The sequence below is a fragment of the Monodelphis domestica genome, chromosome 4 (genome assembly GCF_027887165.1).
Source record: "Monodelphis domestica isolate mMonDom1 chromosome 4, mMonDom1.pri, whole genome shotgun sequence".
In the NCBI taxonomy this organism is placed as follows: Eukaryota; Metazoa; Chordata; class Mammalia; order Didelphimorphia; family Didelphidae; genus Monodelphis; species Monodelphis domestica.
This window is the reverse complement of record NC_077230.1, coordinates 91,761,743-91,788,775: the sequence shown is the minus strand read 5'-3', so window position 1 is coordinate 91,788,775 and position 27,033 is coordinate 91,761,743. Positions and strand designations below refer to the sequence as shown.

The window sequence follows — 27,033 nt, the reverse complement described above, 5'->3', positions numbered from 1 at the left end:
CTTTGCTATTACAAAAAGCTGCTATAACTATTTCTGTACAAATAGGTCTTTTCCCTTTTTCTTTGATTTCTTTGGGTTCCAGATATTGTAGTTAGGGCGAAGGGTATGCACAGTTTTATAGCCCTTTGGGTATAATTACAAATTGTTCTCCAGAATGGATGGCTCAATTCATAACCACCAATAGTGCATCAGCGCCCCATTTTTCCATATTTCTTTTTGTATTTGTAATTTTCCCATTCTATCATTAGTCAATCTGATAGGCAAGCGGTGGTACCTCGGTTGTTTTAATTTGCATTTCTTTAATCAGTAGTGATTTAGAACATTTTTTTCATGTGATTATTTTTATATTTTCACTTTTTTTTGGAGGGGGATCATCACCCTCTTAAACTCCCCACCAGGTGCTATTTTACTTTAGTCCATAAGAGTAATGGACTAGGGTGGCCTCCCCCCCTCTGAAATCCAATCAACTCCAGTAGCTCCCCATTGCTTCCGGATTGAATAAAGACCCCTTCCTTTCCAGTCCTTAGAGCAATCTGTGATCCAGTAACCTGGCCTCCTGGATGTTCCCCATCGCCAGGGCCTGGGCATTTTCTCTGGTTGACAGTCTCCTCTCCCTCTTGGCTTCCTTCAGATTGCCCACCTTCTACAGGAAGCCTTTCCTGATGCCCCTTCATGACTTCAGCACATTGCCATGGTCTTGTTTGTGTACGCTTCTTAGGAGAGGTATCTGCTTAGACCTGGAAGTCCTGCAGAGCCGGGAAGGTCTTTTATCTCCCCTTGTATCCCCTCCCCGTCCCGCCCTGGGCCGGCCTCCGCCCCCTCTCCTCCCCCTTCCCTCCCCTCCACCCCCGCCCCGCCCCGCTTCGCCTTGGTGGGCTCTCTCTTTCTTTCGCCTTCCCTTCCTTCGCCCCGCCCCGCCCTTGGCCTGCTTCCTCCTCCCTTTTCTCCCCTTCACTCGCTCCGCCCGATCTTTGGCCATCTTCCTTCTTCCCCAACCCCGCGCCCCCGCCCCGCCCTTGGCCGTCCTCCTCCTCCCTTCTTTTTCCTCTACCGCCCTAGCCCGGCCCTGGCTTGGCTCTTCCTCGCTCTCCTCCTCCACCCTAGGACAGCTTTATTCTTCTCTAGTCTCCTCCCCCACCCCCCGCTCCGCCTTTGGACTGCTTCCTCCTCTCCTTCCTCTTCTCCCTCCCTCTCTTCGTCCCGCCCTCGGCCAGCCTCCTACTCTCCTTCCCCCGCTCCGCTCCCGCCTTAGATCCCACTCCTGCCCCGCCCTCGGCCAGCCCCTCCTCCCTTCTTCCTCCCCCACCCCCTCCCCCTCCCCCTGGTGACTACGGACTCCGAGAGGCTCCGAGGTGGAGGCTGGCAGCCGGCTGCGCAGGCGCACTGGGCGAGCTGATCCCGTCGCCATGGAGCAGGGAGCGCCGGAGCAGCAGCCCGGGCCTTTGGGCGAGCCCCTGGGGGGCTTGGACCCAGACCCGGTGGCAGCAGGGGATGTAGAATCTGTCGGGATCGGAAGCGGGCCAGAGGTCCGGCTCGCAGGCTCTGGGGATTTCACGGTGAGAAGTAGAGGAGAACCGGGCCAGGCTCGGGCCTGAGCTCTTTAGGCAGCGGCGTCTAGGCTTGGCTGGGCCGTGGGGCGGACAGGGGTGAAGAGTTGACGGGGAGGTCTTAGGGGGGACTGGAAGAGAAGATCAGGCGGGGGGCCCCTGAGGCAGGAGCCTGGCGGGCAGCGGAGGCTCCTGGGAAAAGACGTGTGAGTGTGGGTGCCTCTGCCTTGTGAGTGTGTGCGTGGTGTCAGTACCAGTCTGAGAGGATGACTGTGAATGGGTGTGACCCTGTATGTCTCTGAATGAGTGTGCCAAAGTCTGTGATTGTAGATGTACAAGGGCTAGTGTTTGTGTGGTCGTGAATGTGTGACCCTTTAAAGTATATGAATGTGCAAATGTGTATGTATGAGTGTGCCAGTGTGTAATTGTGATTGGGTGTGTCCCTGCGAGTGGGAATGTGTGTGTGAATGTCAGTGTGTCAGTTTGAGTGTGTGATTGTGAACGTATCAGTGTGTGGCCTTGTAAGTGTGAATCTGTCATTGTGTTTCCGTTGGAGAATAAGAAGGTGAATTTCAAGGTGTGAATGTGTCATTCCGAGTGTATGTACTTGCTTCCTTATGCGTATGTCAGCACCATTGTGTCAGTGTGTGTGTTGTCCCTGTGATAGAGAATATGTGAGTGTTGAGTGGGAATGGTTCAGCGTCTGTGAGTGTGGGAACATGTGACTGGGCAGGGAGTTGTAGCAGTGGATAGACTCAGCAAGATCTGAGTTCAAATCCTGCCTTAGATAGTATTAAGTATGTGATGATCATCTCTGTGCTTCAGTTTCCTCAACTAAAATAGGAATGATGATAGCACTTGCTTCTTTGGACTGTGAGAATCAGATGAGATAATACTTGTAAAATACTGCATAAATATATTTGTAAATATAAATGCTGTATAAATGTTTGTAAAGTACTGTATAATGCTAATAGTTATTATGGGTATAGATGTGAAGGTGAGATGATGGACCACTGGAATAGGAAGTGGGGCAGAGAACAAGGAAGTAAAAGGGCTGAGGGGTTGAGGATTTGAATCCACCCGTGGTGTTAGGGGTTGGGGCAGGCGGTACAGGTTAGGTTTGGGTAAAAAGGAGGTTTGGAGTTGGTAAGGGGTAAATTTGGGAATTTGGGGGACTCTAGTTCCAGTCTATAGGTCTTTGAGGATAAGGGTGGGACAGACTTGATGGGTTCTCGTTCATCAAGCAGCATTTATTAAATACTCAGTATGGGCCATGCTATACTAAGTATTGGGCGCTATGCTAAAGACCTGGGAATACAAAGAAAAATAAAATGGCCACTGACCTCAGAGAGTTTGGATTCTTGGGAAGGAGGAAGGATACAACATGTACATACGTATACATTTGGGCAAGGGACTCCTGGTGAGAAACCTGTACTCTTTCAGGTCATGTAATGTACCTTCTCTCGATTCCTAGCTTAAATAACTTGCTTACGGTCCCACTCAGACTTGATGCCTGCCATTCATCTTCCCTCATCCACACTACTTTCTGTGTTTATAAATATGTAAAGAATAAATATAAGGTTTGTTGTTTTTTAAAGGGAAGGCAGCAACCAGGTGGCATTCATATAGATGGGGTGCTGGAGGTCGTTATTAAAGGAAAAGGGTTTCTAAGAGGCAGAGCTGAGGAGAGAGCATGGTAGACATAGGAGTCTGCCAGGACAAAGATTAAGTGTGAAAACCAGTAAGAAGTCTAGCTTGATTCCAAGGGAGTAATGTTTGATACGTTCGGAAAAATAGGTGGAAAGTTATGAGAGTTTAAGGCCAAAAAGGGAAGGAGGGTGGAGTGAGATTGGGAGTTGTATAATCAAGTGAGCATGATGGGGTTGCTTTTACTTTTTATGAGATTTTCTTACTTGCCTCAGTAAATTGATGGCCTTGAAAAGTAGAAGGTTTTGAGATTTTTTTTTCCTTTTCTGCTGAACAGTGACTTAATTGTCTGATTATTGTCCTCACTTAGTAAACTCCTATTTGCATGACTCCTGAGGTCAGCATCTTTAACTCCTGACTTTGCAGAAGTTCTTTGGTCTGTCTTTTACATTCAGCAATTCAATTAAACATTTATTAAGTGACTACTTGTGTGCAAGACACTTTTCTAGAGACTAGGGATACAAAGACAAAAAATGAAATATTTGGCTCCTGCTTAAGGAGCATAAATTCTACCCGAGAGATACAATATGTACCTAGTTAAGCAAATACAATTTTAGGAAGCAAAAACCAGTAATAACTTAGGTGTGGTATATGAGAAATCAAGAAAGGCTGGGGATGGCATTTGGCTGTGCCTAGAAAGAAGCTAGTGATTCTAGAAGTGAGAAGAGAAAACATTTTAGGTTTAGGAGTGACAATTTGTGCAAAAGCACAAGCTGGTTCATGACATATCCAGTTCACAGAACAGCTGGTAGGTCAATTTGTGTGGGTGAGGGATCATAGGATCATATATTTAGAGATGAGAGAAACCTCAGTCTTCTTGTTCAACCCCCTCATTTTATAGAAGCCCAGAAGGAGATGTCAAGTGACTTGCCCAAGACCACACATTTGTTAGGTGGCAGAGCTGGGACCCAAATTTGGGTTGTCTGATTCCAGAAGCCCTTGGGTGCTCTTTCCACTTGTACCACACTAATTCAGGAAAGGTTGATAAATGCTAGATTGATAGGCTTTTAAAAAAACACTGCCTATCTTTGAATCAATACTAAGTATCAGTTTCAAGGCAGAAGAGCAGTAAAGGCTAGTCATTGGGACTTAAATGGAACCCAGGATCTCGATCTCTAGGCCTGGCTCTTAATCCATTGAGCCACCTAGACACCCCAACAGTCATTTGTTTTTGCAACTTAGATTTTTTAAAAAATGTTTTAAATAAATGGGGTCAAAACCCACTGAAATTCTTCAATTAGAAGATTTGTAAATAGGGTGGAAAAGTTTCTGAGTTAGTTTTTAATATGAGAGTTTTTATAGGTGACATGATTTTCAGTAGGCCAAAGATGAGAGGACATGTATGCAATAGAAGGATCAACAGTATCAAATATACACAAAAAGTATGAGAACTGAGAAAAGGCCACCACCATCAGTGACAATTTAAAAAATTGTTAGTAACTTTGAAGAGAGAAGTATTTCTTGGGTAAAGAGTCAGGGATAACAAAGAGGTTGAAAACTTGGGAAACTGGGAAGGATGCTGGTGCCCTCAATGGAACATAGGGAAGTTTGGAAGAGGAGTGAGTGGGAAACAGAAGATAATGTTATTCATTCATCCCTGCTCTTCTTATGCTTTTCATTCTTTCCATCTGAGAAAATAAAAAATTAGGGGTGGGGAGTCCTTACTGGCTACTTGCTCCAGAGATCTTGACTGTTGATGGATAATCTGGATACTCCATCAGGTGATCTAGGGAATAAATAGTATGTGGGCTGGGAGAGGAAGGAGATTTTTTTCTAGACAGCTAATACCATCCTGGCATAACCATTCTGAGCAGACAAGAAGCACCCCACTTTGTCCCCAATAGTATGAGGGAAGGGGCTAAGTGAGGAATGTTTTAAATTAAAGGGCAAAAACGGGGTATGGTTGTATTAAGAAACAAGGAGAAGGGGGCATACAACCCATTTCCCCCCCCCCCCCCCGCACTCCAACTGGTTGATTATACATTCTAGTCTCAGGCCCCCCCCCCAACCCCCCCAAGAACCCATCTTGGAAACCATTAGACTCCTTTTCCTCTTTTATTTTGTTGAATCCTGCTGCTTTTTCCCACACTCGTGTTTGCTTGAAACCATGTAATTTGCTGATATGGAATTTTTCATTCTTCCATAGTAAGCTGATAAAAAAATAAAAATTGGTTACAGATGTTCTAATTTTGAATTTAAGAGATTGTTTTTAAATATACTAGATAAAACTATTAAGATAGTGTCTGCTAACCAGGGAAATTAGTGTATTAGGATGACTGATTATATATTGAGGATAGGTAAATATTACTTAGAGGTTAAAATAAATGTTAAATATTTAGAAAAACTGTTGGGTAGGAGATCTTTTAGGTTTCTTTGTTTCACTGTGATGTTTCTTAATGTAAATTTTGTTGGTACTATTTTTGGACAGAAGACACTTTCTAACAAATATACAAACAAGTTTCCCAGGATATATTGTCCCCCCCAATTTGATTTTTAATTTTACATCTAAAGTATAAATTTTATTGATTTCTTTAAATATACATATATAATACTATTTATTTTCTCTATTGAACCATTGCTTGTAACAAAGAAACAGTTAAACAAAACTAGAATATTCAGCAGTCCTCTACCCTATATCTAGTCTCCTCTACTTCTTTACTAAGACAAATTGACCATTTGATTTTTTAAAAATTAGTGATTATTTTTATTTTTATAAACATCACATTGATTTTTTTCTTTACTTTTCTTTTTAAAAAACCCTTATCTTCCATCTTAGAATCAATACTGTGTATTGGTTCCAAGACAGAAGAACAGTAAGGGATAGGCAAGGGTTATGGTGAAGACTAAATGAAATAATATTTGTAAAAGGCTTTGCAAACCCTAAAGTGCTATATAAATGTTAGGTCTTCTTCTTTCTTCCTTCTTTTTCTTTCTTCTTTTTTTCCTTCTTCTTCTTCATCTTTATCTTCATCTTTTTTCTTTTTCTTCCTTCTTCATCTTCATCTTGTAGAGTGGCACTATATTTTAAAGTTCAGAGATCATAATAGGCTAGAGATGATCAATTCTTATTATATAGTATTTGAGATGATTATATTCACATATAATTTTAAGTACACAAAATTCCTACTCCAGTGCCTCAAGCATGGTGTGGAAATGACCCTGAGTTCTTGAAGGTCATGCCAGTGGAGCACAAGCTCAGGTAGGTTTCCTAAGCTAGAAAAGCATTAGTTGTGGGCGTAGTGAAGAAGTTTGTCACCTGAGGACTAATCTATCAATTTTGGAGATTTTTATCACTTGAAGATTGGTTACTAGTGAGTTGCTCAGAGTGGGGGAAAATTAACCAGATCTCTTGCTGAGGTATGTGCCATATCTGAAATTTTGTGATTGTCTTCAGAGAAAATGCCCAAATTGATGAAATTGTGGGTCTTGATTCCTCATCTATTAAATGAAAGGATTAGATTTGATAAATTGTAAGAGTGTTTCCAACTGTAAATATATATGCTTTATGTTAATTTGTAATTATAGGATTTGAGGAAGTACTTCTCTATGTTTTTACTTATTCTTTCATCTGTTTACTTGTTTATATTTTTTCAATCAGAAAAAATCCTCCTCTCCCTCCTAGTCCCCACCCCTACCCCAGAAAAAACAAACAAACTCCATTACAAACATATAGTCAATCAAAATAAATTTCCCCATTGAACATGTCTAAAAGGAATCCATCTCATTTTGCACTCCCAGGTTTACATTTCAGTCAGGAGGTATACATCATGCTTCAGCTTTTAGTCTGGTTTAGTTTGGTTCAAATCTGGCCTTATCTACTTCCTAGCTGTGTGACCCAGGGCAAGTCACTTGACCCTCATTGCCTAGCCCTTACCACTCTTCTGCCTTGGAAGCAATACACAGTATTGATTCCAAGATGGAAAGTAAGGGGTTATTAAAAAAAAAAAAAGAAATGCTGATGATTTATGTGGGTTTATTTTGTATCCTGCAACTTTGCTAAAGTTGTTGATTATTTCCATGAGCTTTTTAGTTGATTCTCTAAGTATATCATCATATCATCTGCAAAGAGTGATAGTTTAGTCTCCTCAATGCCTATTTTAACATATCCAATTTCTTTTTCTTCTCTAATTGTTACTGCTAGTGTTTCTAGTACGATATTAAATAATAGAGCTGATTATGGGCATCCTATTTTTATACATTCTTAGAGTTTGTTTTGCTTAGCATGAATCCCTCCTTCCCTCTAATTCCACTTGTCCTCATATTTCCCTACTGAGTGAAATCTATTTCTATACTCCACTGTATTTGTATTTTTCCCTCCTTTGGCCAGCTCAGTGAGGCTGAATTGTTAACTAATCCCTCTACCCCTACCCTTATTTATATAGATGTCTATTTGTACACCCTAATTCAGTGAGTCAATTTTCTCTCACTTTCCTCTTCCTTCTTTCTCCAGTATATTCCTCTTCCTTTCTCTTTCCTTTATTCTATTAAGATCATGGAGTTGTAAGAAAACCACTCCTGAACTTTGTTCAAATTAGACAGCCTCTATGAACTCTTGATGATGATGATAGGGTTTACAGGGAATATAAATCATCTCCCCATATTAGGATGTGAGCAGTTTATCTTCTTTTAGTTCTTTATCACTGTTCATTCACATTTACCTTTTTAAGTTCTCTTAACTCCTACATATGAACTACAAAACTTCTGTGAAAGCTCTGGAGCTTTCATCAAGGATATTTGGAAGTCTCTTTCATTAAAGGTCAAATGTTTCCCTTGTGGCATTAACTCATTTTATTAATTAATTTATTTTAAATCCTTACCTTCTGACTTAGAGTCAACACTCTGTATTAGTTCTAAGGCAAAAGAGTAGTAAGGGCTAAGCAATGGGAATTAAGTGACTTGCCCAGGGTAGGAATTGTCTGAGGCCAGATTTGAACCCAGGATCTCCTGTCTCTAGACCTGGCTCTTAGTCCAGCCAGCTGCCCCCCCCCCCCATTATACTCATTTTTAATGGTTATGGTCTTTAAGTTCATATCCTTTGCTTTCTAGACTATGAGTTTTGACAAAATAAGAGAGCAGATTTTAGTTAAGTTTTAATGAGAATATAGTAGAGTTGTAAATTAATATTATCCCTTTAAGTCAGAGAAAAGAAAATTTCTAGCAGCTTTTAACAATAAACAATTTAGTTATTTAAAATAGAGATAGTAAAAGCATATAGTAAAATAAATACAGCAGAGGAGAGAAATATAGGAAAGGGATAGAGAAAGAAAATTTCCTAATGCCTATACTAGTTATCCAATAACAACCTATAATTACTACCTAAAACTGCATATATCTACCTATAATTGCCTATAACTACCGCTAATAACAACCTACAAAGTTTCAACCCAATCAGTGTTTAATCCAACCCCAATTAGGTCTGTCAATGAAGACCAGCCACCTTCCAAAAAGTAGCAGCCCAAACCAAAAGCCAAAAAGCCCTCTCAGTAATCTCAGGCCTGCCTTTATATTCTAGCAACTAAAGGCCAACAACCAACCCAACTCATTCCTGCAGCCAACTTCCCTGCAACTGCCAACCCTGTCAGCAACTGACAGCCCAAACTGCCACCCTTAACTGTCAGCAACCAACAGCCCAACCAACTCATGCTGGCCTCTTTTATAACCTTTTCCTATCTCACTTCCTGTCTCTATGGTTTCCACTTCCTGGAACTGTGGGCTAGTTAATCCCTACACATATCTATGGTAAGAGAACCTCCACATCTCACATTAAATTAAAGAAATTAAAGAATTCTTTTTTACAATTCAAAGTTCTCAACATCTTCATAGTGATGACTATTAAATTGTGGGTTATACTGACTGACTCCTCAACTTGAATTCATTATTTCTGGCTGCTTGCAGTAATTTTCTTTTACCCTGGAAGTTCAGGATTTGGCTTTGATGTGCCTGTAAGTTTTCATTAGGAGGTGATTAGTACATTCTTCCTGTTTCTCAGAGGTCTGAGCAATTTTCTTTTAATATTTCTTGAAGTATGATGTCTAGGTTTTTATTTTGGTCATGTTATCTAGGTTGTCTAATGATTATTACAATTTTTCTCCTCTCTGTTTTCTAGGACATTTGTTTTTGCTATGAGAAATTGTACTTTTTTTTCTTTTTTGTTCTTTTGACTTTGTTTTAGCATTTCTTGTTAAATAGAGTCATTGACTTTTATTTGTTTCACTCTAATTTTCAGGGAGTTTGTTGCTTAGGTTAGGTTTTATATCTCTTGTGCCAATTGTTGATTATCCTCCCAATTTTTTTTTCTGTAGCTCTCATTTCTTTTCTAATTGTTCTTTTCAGTATTATTTTTTTTTGTTTTATCTATATTGTATTTTATTTTTATTTTGTTTTACATTTAACCTGGTTCTAGTCTCATGGGGAAGCAATACAGACCACATAGAATTTACTGAGCAGATAGGTGACATGTTCAGACTTATGCCTTACAAAGATTGCTTTGACAGCTGAGTGGAGGATGAACTGGAAGGGGTAAGAGGCTTGTGGCAGATAAATCAATCAATAGAGTATTGAGGTAGTCCAGATGTTAGGTAATGAGGGCCTGCGCCAGGGTGGTGACAGCATCAGAGGAGAGAAGTAGACCTATGCCAGATATTCTGTAATGGTCTCAGCAACATACTAAATGGTGGTGAGGCTCAGTGAGAGAGAAGTCAAAGATGACACTCAAGTCTTGAGCCTGAGTAGTATAGTGGTATCAGTATTCTAATTTTTTTTATGAAACACTCTAAAAAGACTAAAAAAAATTCTTGCTTCATCTCTTTCAGGATCTAGTTCATTTTATGCATAACCAATATATTTTTCTCTGAGGTCTTGTTTCTAGATGTTTTAGAGCCATTCTTCTGGGTTTATGTCTGGAGCATCTTTGCCACCACAATAGCTGTGATAGGCTTCTTCTTTTGCTTGCTTATTGTTCCAGTATATTTCTTGACTTCAGACTTAGTGTTAAAGCTGGGCTCTGCACATTTCTATAAGGGAGGTCAGGGCTGGCTCTACTAGAATATGGATTTTTGACAACAGAAACTTCTATTTTTGCCTTTGTGTTTCTCAGTGTCCTTTTCTACATGGCAGGGCTCCATAAGGACTGGGACTTTTTTCAGAGTTTCAGTCCTATATCACAAGTTGTCTATTGTAATCTCTTAACTGGATGTCCCATAGGCATTTCAGTATGTTTTTTGAATTCAAGATGTTTAAAGCAGAACTCATTATCTTTCCCCCAGATCTTTTCCACTTCCAAACTTCCCTAGGCAGTCTCTCAGACTTGTAATATCCGAATAATCCTTGATTTTTCACTCTCCTTAATGCTCCATATTCAGTCAGTTGTCCACAATATCTCTTGTATCCATCTCTGTCTTCTCATCAGCAAGACCATAGTTCTGGCTTCTATTACCTCTCTCAGTAGGCTCCGAATTGGCCACTTGGTCCCCATTCTTTCCTCTTTCTAATCATTCTCCCCATAGCTGCCAAATTGATATTCTTAAAGCATTGGTCAAATTTTACTCCCTTGGTTTCCTATTGATGCAAGGATAAAATGTTAACTCCTCTGTTTGGCATTAAAAGTCCCAGTTTAGGTTTAACTTATTGATCCAGACTATTTTCATATTACTCCCCCTTATGTATGAGACTGACTTTATTTGCTGTTATCCATGCATGGCAGTACAACTTCAGTCTATTCTATCTCCTTTGTTTAAAATTCTCTTCCTCATCTCTACTTTTTAGACTCTTTCCCCTTTTTAAGCAGATTCTTAACCTAGGGTCCATGAACTTGATTAATTCTAGTGATTTTAAATGGTATTTCTCTTTCTAAATCTTGTTGCTGCGTTGAGTTGGAAATATATAGAAATGCTGATGATTTATGTCGGTTTATTGTGTATCCGGTAACTTTGCTAATGTGATCAAGAATGAAAAGGTTTGCAATTTGCAAAACTGTGCAAAAATTGAAAAATGCAAACCTAGGAATGATTGACAGTGGCAGGTGACCAAGGGTCACATGGGAGCCTGAGCCTGTGGATCTGGGAAGATCCTATGGACCAACAGTTTGTCTTTTGAGTGTGTCTGCTCTCCTTGAATGATCTAGTTTGCTTTCCTAAAGACCTTAAGAGAAGTTTGCCTGTGATCAAACTGTGGAAGTTTTTCCCTGTATCTGGCTGCTGGCAGCTTCAGTTTTACTTGGACATCAGGACTTGCTTGGACATCTCACAACAAAAGATCCTGGCTCTATTTGATTTTGGACTCCTGTTGTGAGAATTGGGGTATTTGGTTAAGTTTTTTGTTAAGTAACATAGTTAATATAGTTTAGTTAGTTTTAAGAATAAGAATAAGTATATCCCTATGCCCTTATTCCTTTCCCTTCCCAAACAATAAAACAGATTTTTATATGTTTTCCTCTTGTTTCCCTTACCCCAAATCCTACCCTAACAGTTTGGCTGAGCCAGCTAGGTTAAGAATCTGTTTATTGTATGGTTGTTTTTTGTATTTAGCTAGCTAGAAGCTTAGGGGGTTACATAGAATTCTACGTGTTGACTTGCTGAAGGGGGTTACTGAAACTGCACCACAGACCCCAGCAGCCATCTTGGAGTAGCCATCTTGAGAGGAAAACTGCTTTGACTTTTTGAAATCTGTTTTTGTTTGTTTTGGTATATGTACAAGTTACATTGTATAATAATATTACAATGGATGCTGGCATGTCTATAGACATGTTTACCAATGTGTTGTTCATGTTCTTTCATCATTTTCTGTATGTTCCATATTTTGTATTTGTAGTATTCCCTGGTTACTGTCATTCTGTTTTTGTGATGGATTGTTTTAAACCAGTAATGGATTTGAAGCCATGTGACATTATGACGTATTTAACCCTGGCTATAATCTGTGGCTGTGTTGTTTATAAATCTCGTGCCTCAGTGTGCCTATGTGTTAAGCGTCTAAAAGATCTGGTGACCTGGTTCAGAAGGGATGACATGAAGATGATGGTTATGCAAATGAAAATTCAACTTGATACCCTCTAGCACTTAATAAACTTGAATATGACTCAAGGCTTTGCACAAGATAACACCGGGTTAAACACTACTGAGAAACACTTAAGTAGGCTAGAAAAAGAGGAAGCAGCAGGATTAATTTCTTTATGCCCACTTAGAGATATGCCAGTGGTAAAACAAAATGAAGTCCATAAAGGAAAAATGCATGAGATTTTCCCCAGAAGATCTTGAGTCCATCAAGAAGAGGACCCCTATTTTTAATCATAAACCTAATAGGGTAATTAAAGAGATGCGTAGGGCAATTGGTTTGTACGATCCTGACTTTAATGATTTTGCCCTACTGATGAAAGAGGTCTTGACAAAGAGAGAAAGAACCAAATTTATACAGGGGACAAGAACAGATCCTTTATTGCAATCTTGGCCAGAGGATTAAAGTTAGATACATCTAATGAGGGGGTTTATGAAACATTAGTAGAGGCAAAAGATGCAATCCTGGAGGTAATGGGAAGGTATACCAAAAGGCCCAATCCATGGTCAAATTTGAGGCTATCAAACAGAAGGTCTCTGATGCTCCTGTGGTTTTCCTGGAAAGGATAACTGAGGCAGCTGAAACTTTATTGGAGAGGGATCGACTGGAAGAACACTCAATTGCACATATTAAGAGGGTCTTTGTTAAAAATGCTGTCCCAAAGATCAGGCAATTTTTTAAAACAAATTACCCCGGCTGAGAAAAGTTAGATCTCAAGAAATTATGGAGAAAGGCCACATATTTGATTACTGATTTGGAGGATAAGAATGATGAGAGAGATACTGTTGTTGAAGACTTAAAACGGAAATTGCAAGAAGCTGAAATGAAGGCCACAGACAGTGAAATCAAAGAAATTAAAGCTGTGGCTGCATTGAGATCTGTATAGCCAAGGTATACTAATAATTATAAATGAAATGAGAGGAAATCAGTCCCTAGACGGTGTTTCCTATGTGATCGTTTAGGACACCTGTACAGGAAATGCCGATTTAGGAATCAGGTTAGAAGTCAATTAAATAATGGGTATAATAGAAACAACAACTGAAATAGTAATAATAATTACAATAATAATAGATAGAATACTAATAATAACAATAATCAAAATAGGCATACTACTCAGTGTCAAAATACCTGTTGCCAGGGACAACAAGCGCCAGATTTAAATACTATGCAGTCTTGGGTAAATGCTGGAGCTAGGCCTAAAATATAGCCAGGTTGTAAAGGGTGATCAGAGTAAGAATAGTGCCTTATGAAGGTTTCCCCTTGAACACATGAAAATGAATCGAGAAATGAATGTGATATAATTGAAAATGAGTTGAGGATAAATGAAATTGGGAGTAATGAAAATAAGATACATGGTGATACAAATGAATTAATTGAATCAAAGGAGGATATAATTGGTGAAAATAATTGTACAGAGAAAGAACATTTTAATATAAATTTAATATAAAATCCTAATGAATGTACAATAAGAGAAATTAATGAAGAATATAAACTAAATAATAATAATAATAAAATTGTAAATGGGAACAGTGATACTAAGATGGAGAATTTAAGGACCAATGAGAGTAATATAAAAGCTGATGATGCAAAATCCTGGGAAAGTCATGTAATTCAAGTAGATGTAGATTTGGATGGATAGGAAATGACTGAGCTATGTACTGATGTTACCGTGCTTGCACCAATTTTTGAAACCTTCCCACCTCCAAATAGTACTGAGCCCTATGTTTCTGTAACTATAGAGGATCAGATATATGATCTTTTGGTGGATATTGGAGCCAGTAAATCAGTTTTGCAAAGTCTTCCTAAAGATTGTAAAGCTGTTGGTACTATGGACGTGATTGGAGCTACTGGAAAACCAGAGAGAGTAGCAAAATTACAACCTAAAATGATTGCCCTTGGTCCATTATCCATGGAGCACACATTTCTATGTATGCCAGGATGTCCAATGAACCTTCTCAGGAGGGATTTGCTTTGTAAATTACGAGCAGTGATTCAATATACTGACACTGAGGATATATCATTACAACTCCCAGAAGAATCTCTGAAAGCCTTTCCATTGCTGTTCTTAGATTCATTCAGTGCAGAGAATGAGTTGAATTCCATCTGTCCTATTCCTGAGGATATACCAGAAGATTTATGGGCAAAGTTTTCCACAGATGTTGGCCTATTGAAATCAGCTGATCCAGTGATAGTGAGAACCAAGGAAGGACCAGTTCTTTGTGTTCCTCAATATCCTTTGAATAAAGAAGCTATAGACGGAATAAGACCAATTATTGAGACCCTAATTCAACAAGGGATCATAATACTGTGTTTTTCAAATTACAATACTCCCATACTGCCAATAAAGAAACAAAAGCTTGATCAATATGGCAGAATTGTCTATAGATTCATACTGGATTTGAGAGCTGTAAATGATCATGTAATAAAGACTTATACTGTAGTACCAAGTCTAGCAGCTATAATCTCATCCATTCCAAGTCAAGTAAGATATTTCATGATTGTAGATTTATGTTCAATGTTTTTCTTGATTCCAATTCATGAGGATTCCCAAAAGATTTTTGCTTTCACGTGGGACAATGCCCAGTGGACTTTCACTGGTCTTCCACAAGGGTTCTGTGATAGCCCGAGCCAATTCTCTCAAATTTTGAACAGAGACCTTAAAACAATATCATTCAAGGAAAGTAAAATAGTACATTTTGTAGATGATATCCTCCTAGCATCTCTATCTGCTAAAGTGTATTTAAGAGATAGCAAGATTCTTTTGATTGAATTATATAAATGTGGACATAAAATCTCTAAAGCAAAACTTCAGTGAATTTTGCCTTGTGTTGAATATCTTGGTTTTGTGTTGTCAGAGGATTCCAGAAGTATCACTAAGAAAAGAATAGCTGTGTGACAGTGAAAATGTGAGTTTCAAGACTGTGAATTGCCAAAACTGTAAAAATAATTTTAGTGTCTTGAATTAAAATAAAAAATAAATGATCGCCATGGGAAAAATTCCCAAACATGAAAATACCCAAGTCAGCTGGGTTTTTATGGAGATTTTCAATTAATACAAATGAAGGAATTAAGGGAAGGGAGAGAGACAGAGTAAGAGGAAATAGTAGGAAAGGGCCTAGGCCAAATGGCCTAGGCCTGAGCTTTAAGAGATACTAGTCAGTCTTTTATCCACTCACCACAAGACTTTGTCCCAGGCAAAACTCCAACTAAGTTCAGAGAGCCAGCTCCTCCACACTAACTCCAAAACTCTACCTAATTCCACCTCAAGCTCCTTCCTTTTAAAGAAAATTTTCTCTTGTGTCACCTCCTCTAAATTTTCACATCTACCAATCACAGTAGACGTTTTCCCCAGGACTGACCATTCTTAGTTCACATCTTCTTTTGTTATCATCTTCTCTGATTAGATTATATCTTCTGAGCATTTTGCATCTCTTTGCTAAGCTTGCCCTTTGTAAGTTGCTTGACCTTTTAGTGATTAATTTAACCTTTATAGGTAATTAGTACCCTTTTGTATTAGATCTAAAAATAGACCTAGCTTAAGGGTTTTTGCTTCACTATAAGTATGAGTTGGGGACTTTTCATTGTTCAGTAAGGAGTTTACAACTTTATCTTCCCCTAAAGTATGCCTAAGTATGGGTGGAGTAATGTTAAAATTCCCAATACATTCCTGATCAAGTATCTCCATTTATTACAATAAGGGAATAGCCTTAACCAAATGTTCTAAGGTAGAGTCTGAGCAGTTTTAAGATTCACAGCTGATAACCAGAAACTGAGTGCACCTAAGACCAAGAAGCAACTCATGTTCTTGGGACAACTGGTTTTTGTAGACAATGGATACCTGCATATAGTGAAATTACTAAATGTTTAACAGATCTAACCAGCAATAGAGAACCAGAACCTCAAACTCAAACCTGAACATCTGCAAGCCTTAAGGAAGTGATTTTATCTGCAACACCTCTTGGAATCCCAGACTATACTAAACCTTTTAAATTATTTGTGTATGAGACCAAAGGATTGTATCTGGTGTACTGACACAGACTTTAGGACAAAGTTATCATCCAGTTGGATACTATAGTTGTCAGCTAGATCCAATTGCTGCAGGTACAGTTCCTTGTTTAAGGGGTGTAGCTGCTGCATCTGTGTTAGTTCAAAAGTCATTTGACTTAGTTTTGAGATGTCCATTGACAGTATTTTGTTCACATCAAATAGAAGCACTAATGAGGAAATTTCATACTCGAACATATTCAGACCAACGAATTTCTAAGTATGAAATTATACTTCTAGGTAGTGAAAACATCACATTGAAAAGGTGTAGTGTATTAAACCCAGCTACACTTCTTCCTGATTTGCCAAAGAACGGTGAACCATTACATGAATGTTTAGAAGTAGTTGAACTAGTGGATATGCCAAGGATCGATTTAAAAGACACTCTGATCGAAAATCCAGATTTGGTTCTATTCACAGATGGATCTTTATATTTGTGTAATGGAATTAGATGTACACGTGCTGCAGTTGTCACAAAATTTGAGACACTGTGGTATGGACAATTACCTAGTAACCTTAATGCTCAAACCGCAGAGTTGATGGCTCTGAAGCATGCATTTCATCTGGCAGCTGGTAAAAGCGCAAACATTTACAAAGACTCTCATTATGTTTTTTCTGTTTGTCATGCTACAGGAAAGATCTGGAAACAATGAGGTTTTATTTACGGCATCGGGAAAACCAATTGCTCATGCAGAAATAATAACTGAGTTGTTGGATGCTATCCAGAAGCCTAAACAACTAGTGGTAATCCATTGTAGACGTCATACTAATAGAAGAGATTCATTTCTAAAGGAAATCATAGAGCTGATATAATTGCAAAATTTGCGACCAGAAATGCCCCAGTGTATATTGTGAACTTGTCAACTATAGAATCTGATGATCTAGAAAAAGTTAATGTAGACTCAGAAATACAAAAATGGAAAGAGAAGTTTGGAGCAAGAAAAGAACATGGTATGTGGTTAACAGATACAGGAAAGCTGCTGTTACCAAAAGATCTGTATATCTATTTTGTCAAGCCATTCACATAAAAGGTCATTTTGGTACTCAAGCTGTAATTGACACTGTAAAGAGATAATGGGTTGCTCCTGGAATAAGTACTGTAGCAAATAAGATCTGCTCAAGCTGTTTTGTTTGCCAATAATTCAATCAAGGACCATTCAGACAGAAAGGTTTAGGTGGTAGACCTTTGGCATATTGTTCATTTGAGAGTCTGCAGATTGATTACATCAGCATACCAAAAGCTGGAAGATTCTGCAGATTGATTACATCAGCATGCCAAAAGCTGGAAGATACAAGTTTTTCTTGGTAATTGTTGATAGATTAACCAAATGGCCTGAAGCTTTTCCATCAAATACAAATATACCTAACTCTGTGGTGAAAGTGTTGATTAAGGAAATTATACCTAGATTTGGAGTACCATTAACAATAGACTCTGATAAAGGATCCCATTTTACTCAAGACATCCTGAAAAGAGTCTATGAAAATCTAGGAATAACACCAAAATATCATGTGTTTTATCATCCCCAAAGTTCTGAGCAACTAGAGCGCCAGGAATAATGAAATAAAAGACTATGGTGAGGAAGCTCTGTGCTGAAACTCATCTCAAATGGCCAGAGATTCTTCCTATAGCTTTGTTTTACTTACGTACAAGGTCAAGAGCAGATTTACAGATATCATCCTATGAAATGCTCTTTGGACATGCTCCACTACAAGCAAAAACTTGTAACACAGTCTATACATCTCTCTTAGGGGGAGATTGTCAACTTGCTTCTTACTTAAGTGCTTTACAACAAAGTCTAAAAGAATTACATGATATGGGAGTATTAATTCAAACTGATCCTTTGGATTATTCTCATCATAATTATGAACCAGGAGATATGGTATATGTAAAAAGTTTTGCTAAAACATCAGCAACACAGGAAAGTTAGTTAGGTCCTTACACTATTGTGTTGGTTTCTCCATCTTCAGTAAAAGTTTTGGGTAGAGATTCTTGGTATCATTGTTCACATAAAATTAGCACATGGTATAAATAATGAAAATGTACAAATCATTGAAGAAGAAAATGAAGAAGAGATTGCAGAAAGATAGAATCATCAGTCAAATTGAGTCTGCAAACAAAAAGATCAGTAAGGAGAGGACCATTCCTGCAGAAGAGGATAGAAGAAGACAATGCAGATGAAGAGGAGAATTCAGGAATTAATGGACATTGATAAAAGACTGAAAATTTATAAATTTAAAGGACTTTGTGAAATTTGCAATGAAGAGGATTACAGGATAAATGGACTAATGAATTTATATTTTGGGTAATGTATTATAGTAAATAATAACATCACATTTATTCACATACAAACACAAATATATGTACTACTATGGAATTGCAGAAGGATATTCAAGAGGAAGTAGGGGTAAGTATGTTGCATACAACAGTAACACAATTCTTAACAGTAACACTGACATTTAAATACCAAAACAACATGACATAGCAAGAGTAACAATATAATAAAACAAACAAAGCATAAACATGGTTAGGTTGCATTGAATTACTACTTAAATGAGTGAAACAATGTATAGTTAGGGTACTAACAATGTTATGATTAGCTATAGGTATGTTATTTACTAACAAAATTCAGTTACATACTTGTATTTAGTTTAGCTATGTATATTTAGTTAGGAGAAATATGTTGAAGATGAGATTAGTTAGGTAAAATTAAGTAAGATAAGAAAATTAGATACTAACTTGTACTACATCATACATTAAACAACACAAACAACATATGACATCACATATCAAACAAAATTGTAAATAAATATGTAAATAGGGTATATAATAGTGTAAATTAATTGTATTATAGTATATGTTTATATGTAAACTGTAAATATGAGGTGTACGTAAGTGTATATATGTGCATATGTATAGCATACATAATGTATGTATGTACTGTGTGTGTATATATGTAAATTATGTACATAGCTTACTATTACATGTATTTGCTTAAGTGAGTTTAATGTTTGGTTTGATTTTCATTGTAAAATTTATATACTATGTTGTGTTTATTGTGATTTTCAAAATTTTTCTCTTAAGTTTAATGTTAATGTACTGCAATAGTAGTACAGTGTTCTGTTTTAGCAATAAGAGTATTTTAAGTTTGACATTTGCATGGAAGTTATGTTCATTTTTTGTTTGATGTTATTTACTGTTTTGATTTTGCTTCTGTTTGACTTTTGGACTTGTTCATTGTTTACTTTGTTTTTCTTTTCTTTTTTTCCTTGTTACAGTTCCTTAGAATAGGTTAGTTTAAGTTAGAGTAAGATAGTTGAGTGTAGGTTGTTTGTTATTTTGGGTAGCTTTCTTAGTTTAGGTAACTAGTAAGTATTTTAGATTGTACACAAACACGATTTTTGATTTGTGCAATTGGGGGAAATGTGATAAAGGATGAAAAGGTTTGCAATTTGCAAAACTGCAAAAACTGAAAAATGCAAACCTAGGAATGATTGATTGACAGTGGCAGGTGTCCAAGGGTCACACGGGAGCCTGAGTCCGTGGATCTGGGAAGATTCTATGGATCAACAGTTTGTCTTCTGAGTGTGTCTGCTCTCCTTGAATGATCTAGTTTGCTTTCCTAAAGACCTTAAGAGAAGTTTGCCTATGATCAAACTGTGGAAGTTTTTCCCTGTATCTGGCTGCTGGCAGCATCAGTTTTACTTGGATATCAGGATTTGCTTGGACATCTAACAACAAAACAAAACAAAACAAAACATCTAACAACAAAAGATCCTGAAAATTCATGATCCAAAAGATTTGAATTTGGATTCCTGCTGTGAGAATTGGGGTATTTGGTTAAGGTTTTAGTTAAGTAATATAGTTAATACAGTTTAGTTAGTTTTAAGAATAAGTATATCCCTATGCCCTTATTCCTTTCCCTTCCCAAACAATAAAACAGATTTTTATATATTTTCCTCTTGTGTTTCCCTTGCCCCAAATCGTACCCTAACACTAAAGTTGTTAATTATTTCCATGAGCTTTTTAGTTGATTCTCTAGGATTCTTTAAGTAGACCATCATATCATCTGCAAAAAGTGATAGTTTAGCCTCCTCATTGCCTACTTTAATCTTTTCAATTTCTTTTTCTTTACATGTTACTCCTAGTGTTTCTAATACAATGTTAAATAATAGAGGTGATAATGGGCATCCTTGCTTCACTCCTGTTCTTATTGGGAAGGCTTCTAATTTATCCCCATTACAGATGATACTTGCTGATTTGTTTGTTAGTTTATTCAATTAATTAATTTAGAATATTTTTTCATAGTTCCATGAATCTTGTTCTTTCTCTCCCCTTCTCCAATCACCCTTCTGTAGCCAACAAGCAGTTCCACTGGGTTTTACATATGTCATTGATCAAGTCCTATTTCCATATTAATATTTGCACTGGGTGATCATTTAGAGGCTACATCCCCAATCATGCCCCCATCGAATCATGTGATCATTGTTGATAGTTTTAAAAATATACTGTTTATTATTATTAGGAAAGGTTCATTTAGTCTTATACTTTCTAGTGTTTTCAATAAGAATGAGTGTTGTATTTTCTCAAAGGCTTTTTCTGCATCTATTGAGATAATCATGTGATTTCTGTTGGTTTGATTGTTGATAAGGTCAATTATGTGGATGGTTTTCCTAATATTAAACCATCTTTGCATTCCTGACACAGATCCCAACTGATCATAGTGTATAATCCTTGTGATCACTTGCTAGAATCTTTTTTCTAGTATTCTATTTAAGATTTTTGTATCAATGTTCATTAAGTAGATTGGTCTGCAGTTTTCTTTCTCTGTTTTTGGCCTGCCTGGCTTTGGAATCAGTGCCATATTTGTGTCATAAAAGGAATTTGGCAAAACTCCGTTTCTTATTTTGTCAAATAGTTTGTATAGTATTGTGATTAGTTGTTCTCTAAATGTTTGATAGAATTCACTTGTGAATCCATCTAGCCCTGGGGATTTCTTCTTAGGGGGTTCTTTGATGGTTCAATTTCTTTTTCTGAGATGGGATTGTTTATTCTCTTTCCTCTTTTGTTAACTTAGGCAATTTGTATTTTTGTAAATATTCACTCATTTCACCTAGATTATCATATTTATTGTCATATATTTGGGCAAAATAGTTCTTAATAATTACCTTAATTTCTTCTTCATTAGAGATGAAGTCGCCCATTTCATCTTTGATACTATTAATTTTATTTTCTTCACTTTTTATTAGATTAACAAGTACTTTATTTTGTTTTTTGAAGTACTACCTCCTTGTCTTATTAGTTCAATAGTTGTTTTACTTTCAATTTTACTAATTTCTTCTTTGATTTTTATGATTTCAATTTAGTTTTTATCTGAGGATTTTTAATATGCTCGCTTTCTAGTTTTTTTAAGTTGGATGCCCAATTCATTGACCTCTTCCCTCTCTGATTTGTTGATATATGCACTCAGGGATGTAAATGTTCCCCTGAGTACTACTTTGGCTGCATCCCATAGATTTTGATAAGTTGTTACCTCATTGTAATTCTCTTAAATGAAATCAGTAATTGTTTCTTTGATTTGTTCTTTGACCCACCGGTTTTGAAGAATAAGTTTATTTAGTTTCTAATCAATTTTAAATCTGCCTTTTCACAAGCCCTTATTGATTGTGATTTTTGTTGCATTTTGGTCTGAAAAAATTGCATTTATTATTTCTGCTTTCCTACAATTTTCCCAGTGTTTTTATGTCCTAGTACATGGTCAGTCTTTGTATATGTGCCATGTGCTGCTGAAAAGAAGGTATATTCCTTTTTATTACTATTTATTTTTCTCCAGGTATTAGTTCTAATTTTTCTAACATTTTATTCACTTTCCTTACTTCTTTCATATTTTTTGGTTTGATTTATCTAGTTCTGATAGAGGAAGGTTGATGTCTCCCACTAGTATAGTTTTACTATCAATTTCTTCCTTTAGTTTTTTTAGTTTCTCCTTTAGAAATCTGAATGCTGTACCATTTGGTATATATATGTTGAGTACTGATATTTCTTCATTATTTATACTGCTTTTCATCAGTATGTAATTACCTTCCGTATCTCTTTTAATGAGATCTAGTTTTGCTTTAGCTTTGTCTGAGATCATAATTGGTATTCCTGCCTTCTTTGTCTCAGGTGCAGCCCAGTAAATTCTGTTCCACCCTATTACCTTTGTCTTATGTATGTCTTCCTGCCTCAAGTATGTTTCTTGTAGACAACATATGGTAGGATTATTATTTTTAATCTATTTTTCTATCCACTTCTTTTTTATTGGTGAGTTCATCCAATTCACATTCATAGTTATGATTACTGTCTGTGTATTCCCCTCCATTTTGACTTCCTTCTTTGATTCTGCCTTTTCTCTTATCCCTCTTACCCTTCCCTCCAACTTTTCACTTTTAGTCATTCTCCCCCCTTTCCCCTTCCTAACGTTAACCCCCTTCCCACCCTTTCCCCTTCCTAATGTTAACCCCCTTCCCACCCTTTCCCCCTCTTATTTATTCCCCTCTTACTATTTTTAAATATTTTTAATATTTTAATAATAATAATTTAATAATAATAATTTTAAATGATGCCCCAACCTCTCCCTCCCTTGTATTGCTCCTCTCCCCACCAGCCTGTTTATTACCCTTCTACTTCTCTATAGGACACAATACAATTCTTTGCCCCAATGGATCTGATTATTCTTCCCTCTTTGAGTCAATTTCAATGCATGTAAGATTTAAGTATTACCTGTCACCAACCTCTTCTACCCTTGCATTGTATTGATCTTCTCCCCTCTTCCCCCCATGCCCTTCTTTGTGAAATATATATTTACCCCATTTGATTTTTTTTCCCCATTTCTATTATTTTCCTCTTTTTTATCCCTAGTTTTTAATATATTTTTGGACATATCATCCTATACAGTTTGGCACTGTACCCTCTTAAGTATACTTCTTCATGCTACCCTGATGACCATAACAGTTTTTAAGAGTTAACAATATATCTTTTCTTATAGGAATACAAATTCTTTGAACTTATTAGGTCCCTTAAAAAAACTTTTTTTCCCCTCAATTACTTTTTGGTGATTCTTTTGAGTTCTGTGTTTGGGCATCAAATTTTCTGTTTAAGTCAGGTCTTTTCTTTATGAATGCTTGGAAGTTCTCTATTTTATTAAATGACCTCCGCAAGAATATAGTTAATTTTGCGGAGTAGTTGATTCTTGGTTTGTAGACCCGGTTCCCTTGCTTTCTGGAATATCACATTCCATGCCTTTCAGTCCTCCAGTGTGGATGTAGCCAGATCCTGTGTTATCCTAACTGTGGTTCTATGATATCTGAAAGGTTTCTTTTTAGCAGTTTGTAGTAGCTTTTCCTTGGTCTGGAAGTTCTTGAATTTTGCTATAACATTCATGGGTTTTGTCAATTGGGGATTTAATGCAGGAGGTGATCTGTGGATTCTTTCAATCTCTACTGTCTTGTTCAAGAATGTCAGGGCAGTTTTCTTGGATAATTTCCTGTAGAATGATGTTTAGCCTTTTTCTTTTGTCATGATTTTCTGACAGTCCAATAATTGTTTCTCATAGATCTATTCTCCACATCTGTTATTTTATTAATGAGGTTTATATTTTCCTCAATTTTTTCATTCTTTTTATTTTGTTTTATAGACTCTTGCTGCCTTGTAAAGTCATTTGCTTCTAGTTGTTGGATTCTATTTTTCCTTTTGGTCTGTTTTTCTTTGTAGTTCATCTTTCACTTTCTTTGCCTCGTCATCAGGCTGGTCAATTCTGTCTTTTTAGAAACTATTTTCTTGATTTAGTTCATGTGCCTCTGTTTCCAGATGACCTATTTTATTTTTTAAGTCCTTTTCCCAATTTTCTTCATCCTCTCTTGTTTTTTGAATTGTGTTTTGAGTTCTTCCAAAGCCTGTGTCCAATTCGCTGGAGTTTCTGAGTTTTTGCTTGTTCCTTGGTCCTCCTCTGTTCCATTTGTTCTTTGTTCATTACCTGGATAGAAGCTGTCAATTGTAATTTCTTTTTTCTTTTTCTGTTGTTTATTCATATCTCCTCCCCTACCCCCACCACATTGACTATATTCTTGCTCCTCTATTATTTGCTGGATCTGTGGGTTTGGGCTATTCTGTCCTAAAGGGGCTTCTTCCCTGCTTTGCTGAGTAACTGGATATGGCTGATGGAGTTGACCTGTTGTGTTAATGAACCCTGAGGCCAGATCTTCCCCAGCTGCCAGCAGAAGCTGAAGGTGAGGGTGTCAAGGCTGAAAGTAGTTGACCTCCTCCTCCTCTCTTCCTTTCTGCCAGCTACCTCCTTGATGGCTAGTCAGAGATGAGCTTTCCATGGTGGTACCAAGGTACTACTCTGTCATGGTTAGAGCCTTCACCCTGGAATCCCAGTCAGCAGGATTCTTACTATGTCTCAGAGCAGTAGGTGGGGGAAGGGTATTGGAGATTGAGCTTCTCTGCCCTCTGAAGGCTTCTGATCTGCATTATTGCTAGACTAGATTAAACCAGTGAGCTGATCTGCAGAGCTGGATGTACCCTGAGGCCAAAACCTCCAGAGGCAGAGGCCCAAGATGGAGGCTTGGTGGCTGAAGACTGCAACCAGGTTGCCCTCCTCTCAGCCCTTCTTCCCCAGCTGCCTCCCTGCCAGCTTTGGTCAGAGCCCTGAGCCTTGTGTAGCTGTGGTAGCAAGATACTCCCTTGGGGCTGGAGCACTTACCCCAAGATCCTAGTAACCATCTGAGTATCAGCACAGTTGGTGGGGGAGGGACTCTGGGACCTTCCTTCTTTTTTTTTCCTTAAACTGGAGAATTTAACCTTCTCTGCATACTTTTTACATTGAATTGAACAGGAGGGTCCCCCTTTCCCTCCTGTTGTTGGATTTGGTTTTGTGTCCCCCTCAAAGCTCTTTGTTTTTGATTGGCGTGAAAGGGTTTTCATAGAGGATTTGACTTTTGCTCCTAAGCTGCCATCTTGATTCCATCTCCATGAACTTGATTTTTTAAAAAAAGTTTTGATAACTATATTTTATTATACTTTATTTTTTTGTAATCCTGTGTATTTTGTTTTTATGAGGGTCCACTTCCTTCCTGAAAAAGGCCTATCTTGATTACTTCCATTTGCTAGCTTCCATCATCCCTTGCAAGTTACCTTTTATGTTTTGTATTTGTCTCTGCATATATTGTCAGGGCGACTAGATTGGCACAGGGGATAAAGTGTTTGGCCTGGAGTCAGAAAAACTAGAGTTCAAATGTGGCCTCACACAATAGCTGTGTGAACCTACGCAAGTCATTTAACCCTGTTTGCCTCAGTTTCCTAATCTGTCAAATGAGTTGGAGGAGATGGCAAACCACTCCATTATCTTTGCCAAGAAAACTTCCAAAAGGGATCATGAAGAGCCAGAAATGGCTGAAACCAACTGAACAATAATAAAAATGTTGTTTATCCCTTACTAAGCTCTTTGAGAAAAGGAAAAGTTTTGTTTTTTGTCTTCATATCTATTTTACACGTGCTCAGGCAACTCCAAAGGTTTCTGGCTAATCATGTCAGGGCTTAGGTTCTCATGCCTGTCAGTGGCCACCTTTTCTAGTGTAGGAAATTAATTTCTCTTGCGTCCATTTGGCCCCACTCTGGGACCCAGAAGTTCCTGCAATTCAAACTCACTATCCTTGCTATCAAGATTAGGAATGTTCAGCTCAGGTAAAGACAAAGCCCAGGCCTGTGTATATACTTGCTTGCTTTATTAAAAACCATTTAAAACTAAACAATTCATTCCCCATTCCAATCCTATAAAACTAGGAGGCGATCTTATTTCCAAAAGCTCCCTCTGAAGCAATTAAATTATTATCTTTAGTCAGCAAAGATAACTGGTCACTAAGACCTCTGGATCTGGGCTTGGCTGGACATACCTCATTCTTCTGCTTTTATCCCTTTCTCTGAGGTTGGGGGTAGTTTGGGAATCCTCAATTACCCCAAATTCAATTCATTCTGGCTGCTTTGAAGGGGAATTGCATTTTGGGAAACACTCTAGTAGAACTTGGAGGTAATTTAATTACTTAAATTATTGTGCTGGAAGGCTCAAAAACAATACATCTAGTGTGGCTCTAAAAGACCATTTTGTTGCAGTTATGTTTAAGATACTGTTCTTAAGTACACTGGGCATATTCACCTTGATCTCTCCTTGCTTAATGACTTCGGGCAGTTAAGATCCCTGGGACCAGAGAAGGTTCTTGTAAATATTTTCTCTAGAGGTATTACCAAAAGCACCCCCTGAAGCATGAAGCCACTCTGGGCCCCATCATGCATATCTCCTGCTTCATCCAGATCTTTCTGTTCAATCCTACTGATTATACTGATTGTTCAGGGTTGGGCCTGACTCAGATCAGTTCCCAGTATATAGTTGATGTTAGATTATTAGAATAGAATGAGGCATTTTAAGGTCACTCAAAAGTTTGAGCAAGAAGGAGATTCAGTTAGCTATAGCCAAAGGATATGTACATTATGGACTGTCCAAGTTATTTGAGCTGAGCCAGCTTTCTTGCCTAATCTGCTCAAAGTTCTCACCAACTAAACATTATTCCTATTTTTCCTGTCTGTTTTGTTCTTAGTCAGGAAGTAATTGTATAGCTAGACCTAAGCTTCCTGAGTCAGGGTAGTCTGTTCAGT

The 27,033-nt window shown here is 37.7% G+C and overlaps 1 protein-coding gene across 2 annotated transcripts in view; it reads left to right on the top strand.

Annotated features, from left to right (window-relative positions):
- The first annotated feature begins 866 nt into the window (after window positions 1-866).
- SNX4 (sorting nexin 4) overlaps window positions 867-27,033 on the top strand; it is a 96,345-nt gene continuing 70,178 nt past the window's right edge. Inside the window, exon 1 of one of the 2 annotated variants that reach the window (XM_007493830.3) lies at window positions 867-1,556. In XM_007493830.3, coding sequence (XP_007493892.2) covers window positions 1,407-1,556 — 150 coding nt within the window. In that variant the 5' untranslated portion in view covers window positions 867-1,406. Of the gene's footprint in view, window positions 1,557-22,506; window positions 22,599-27,033 lie in introns of those variants that run through there. The other variant, XM_007493831.3, reaches the window with a different exon arrangement.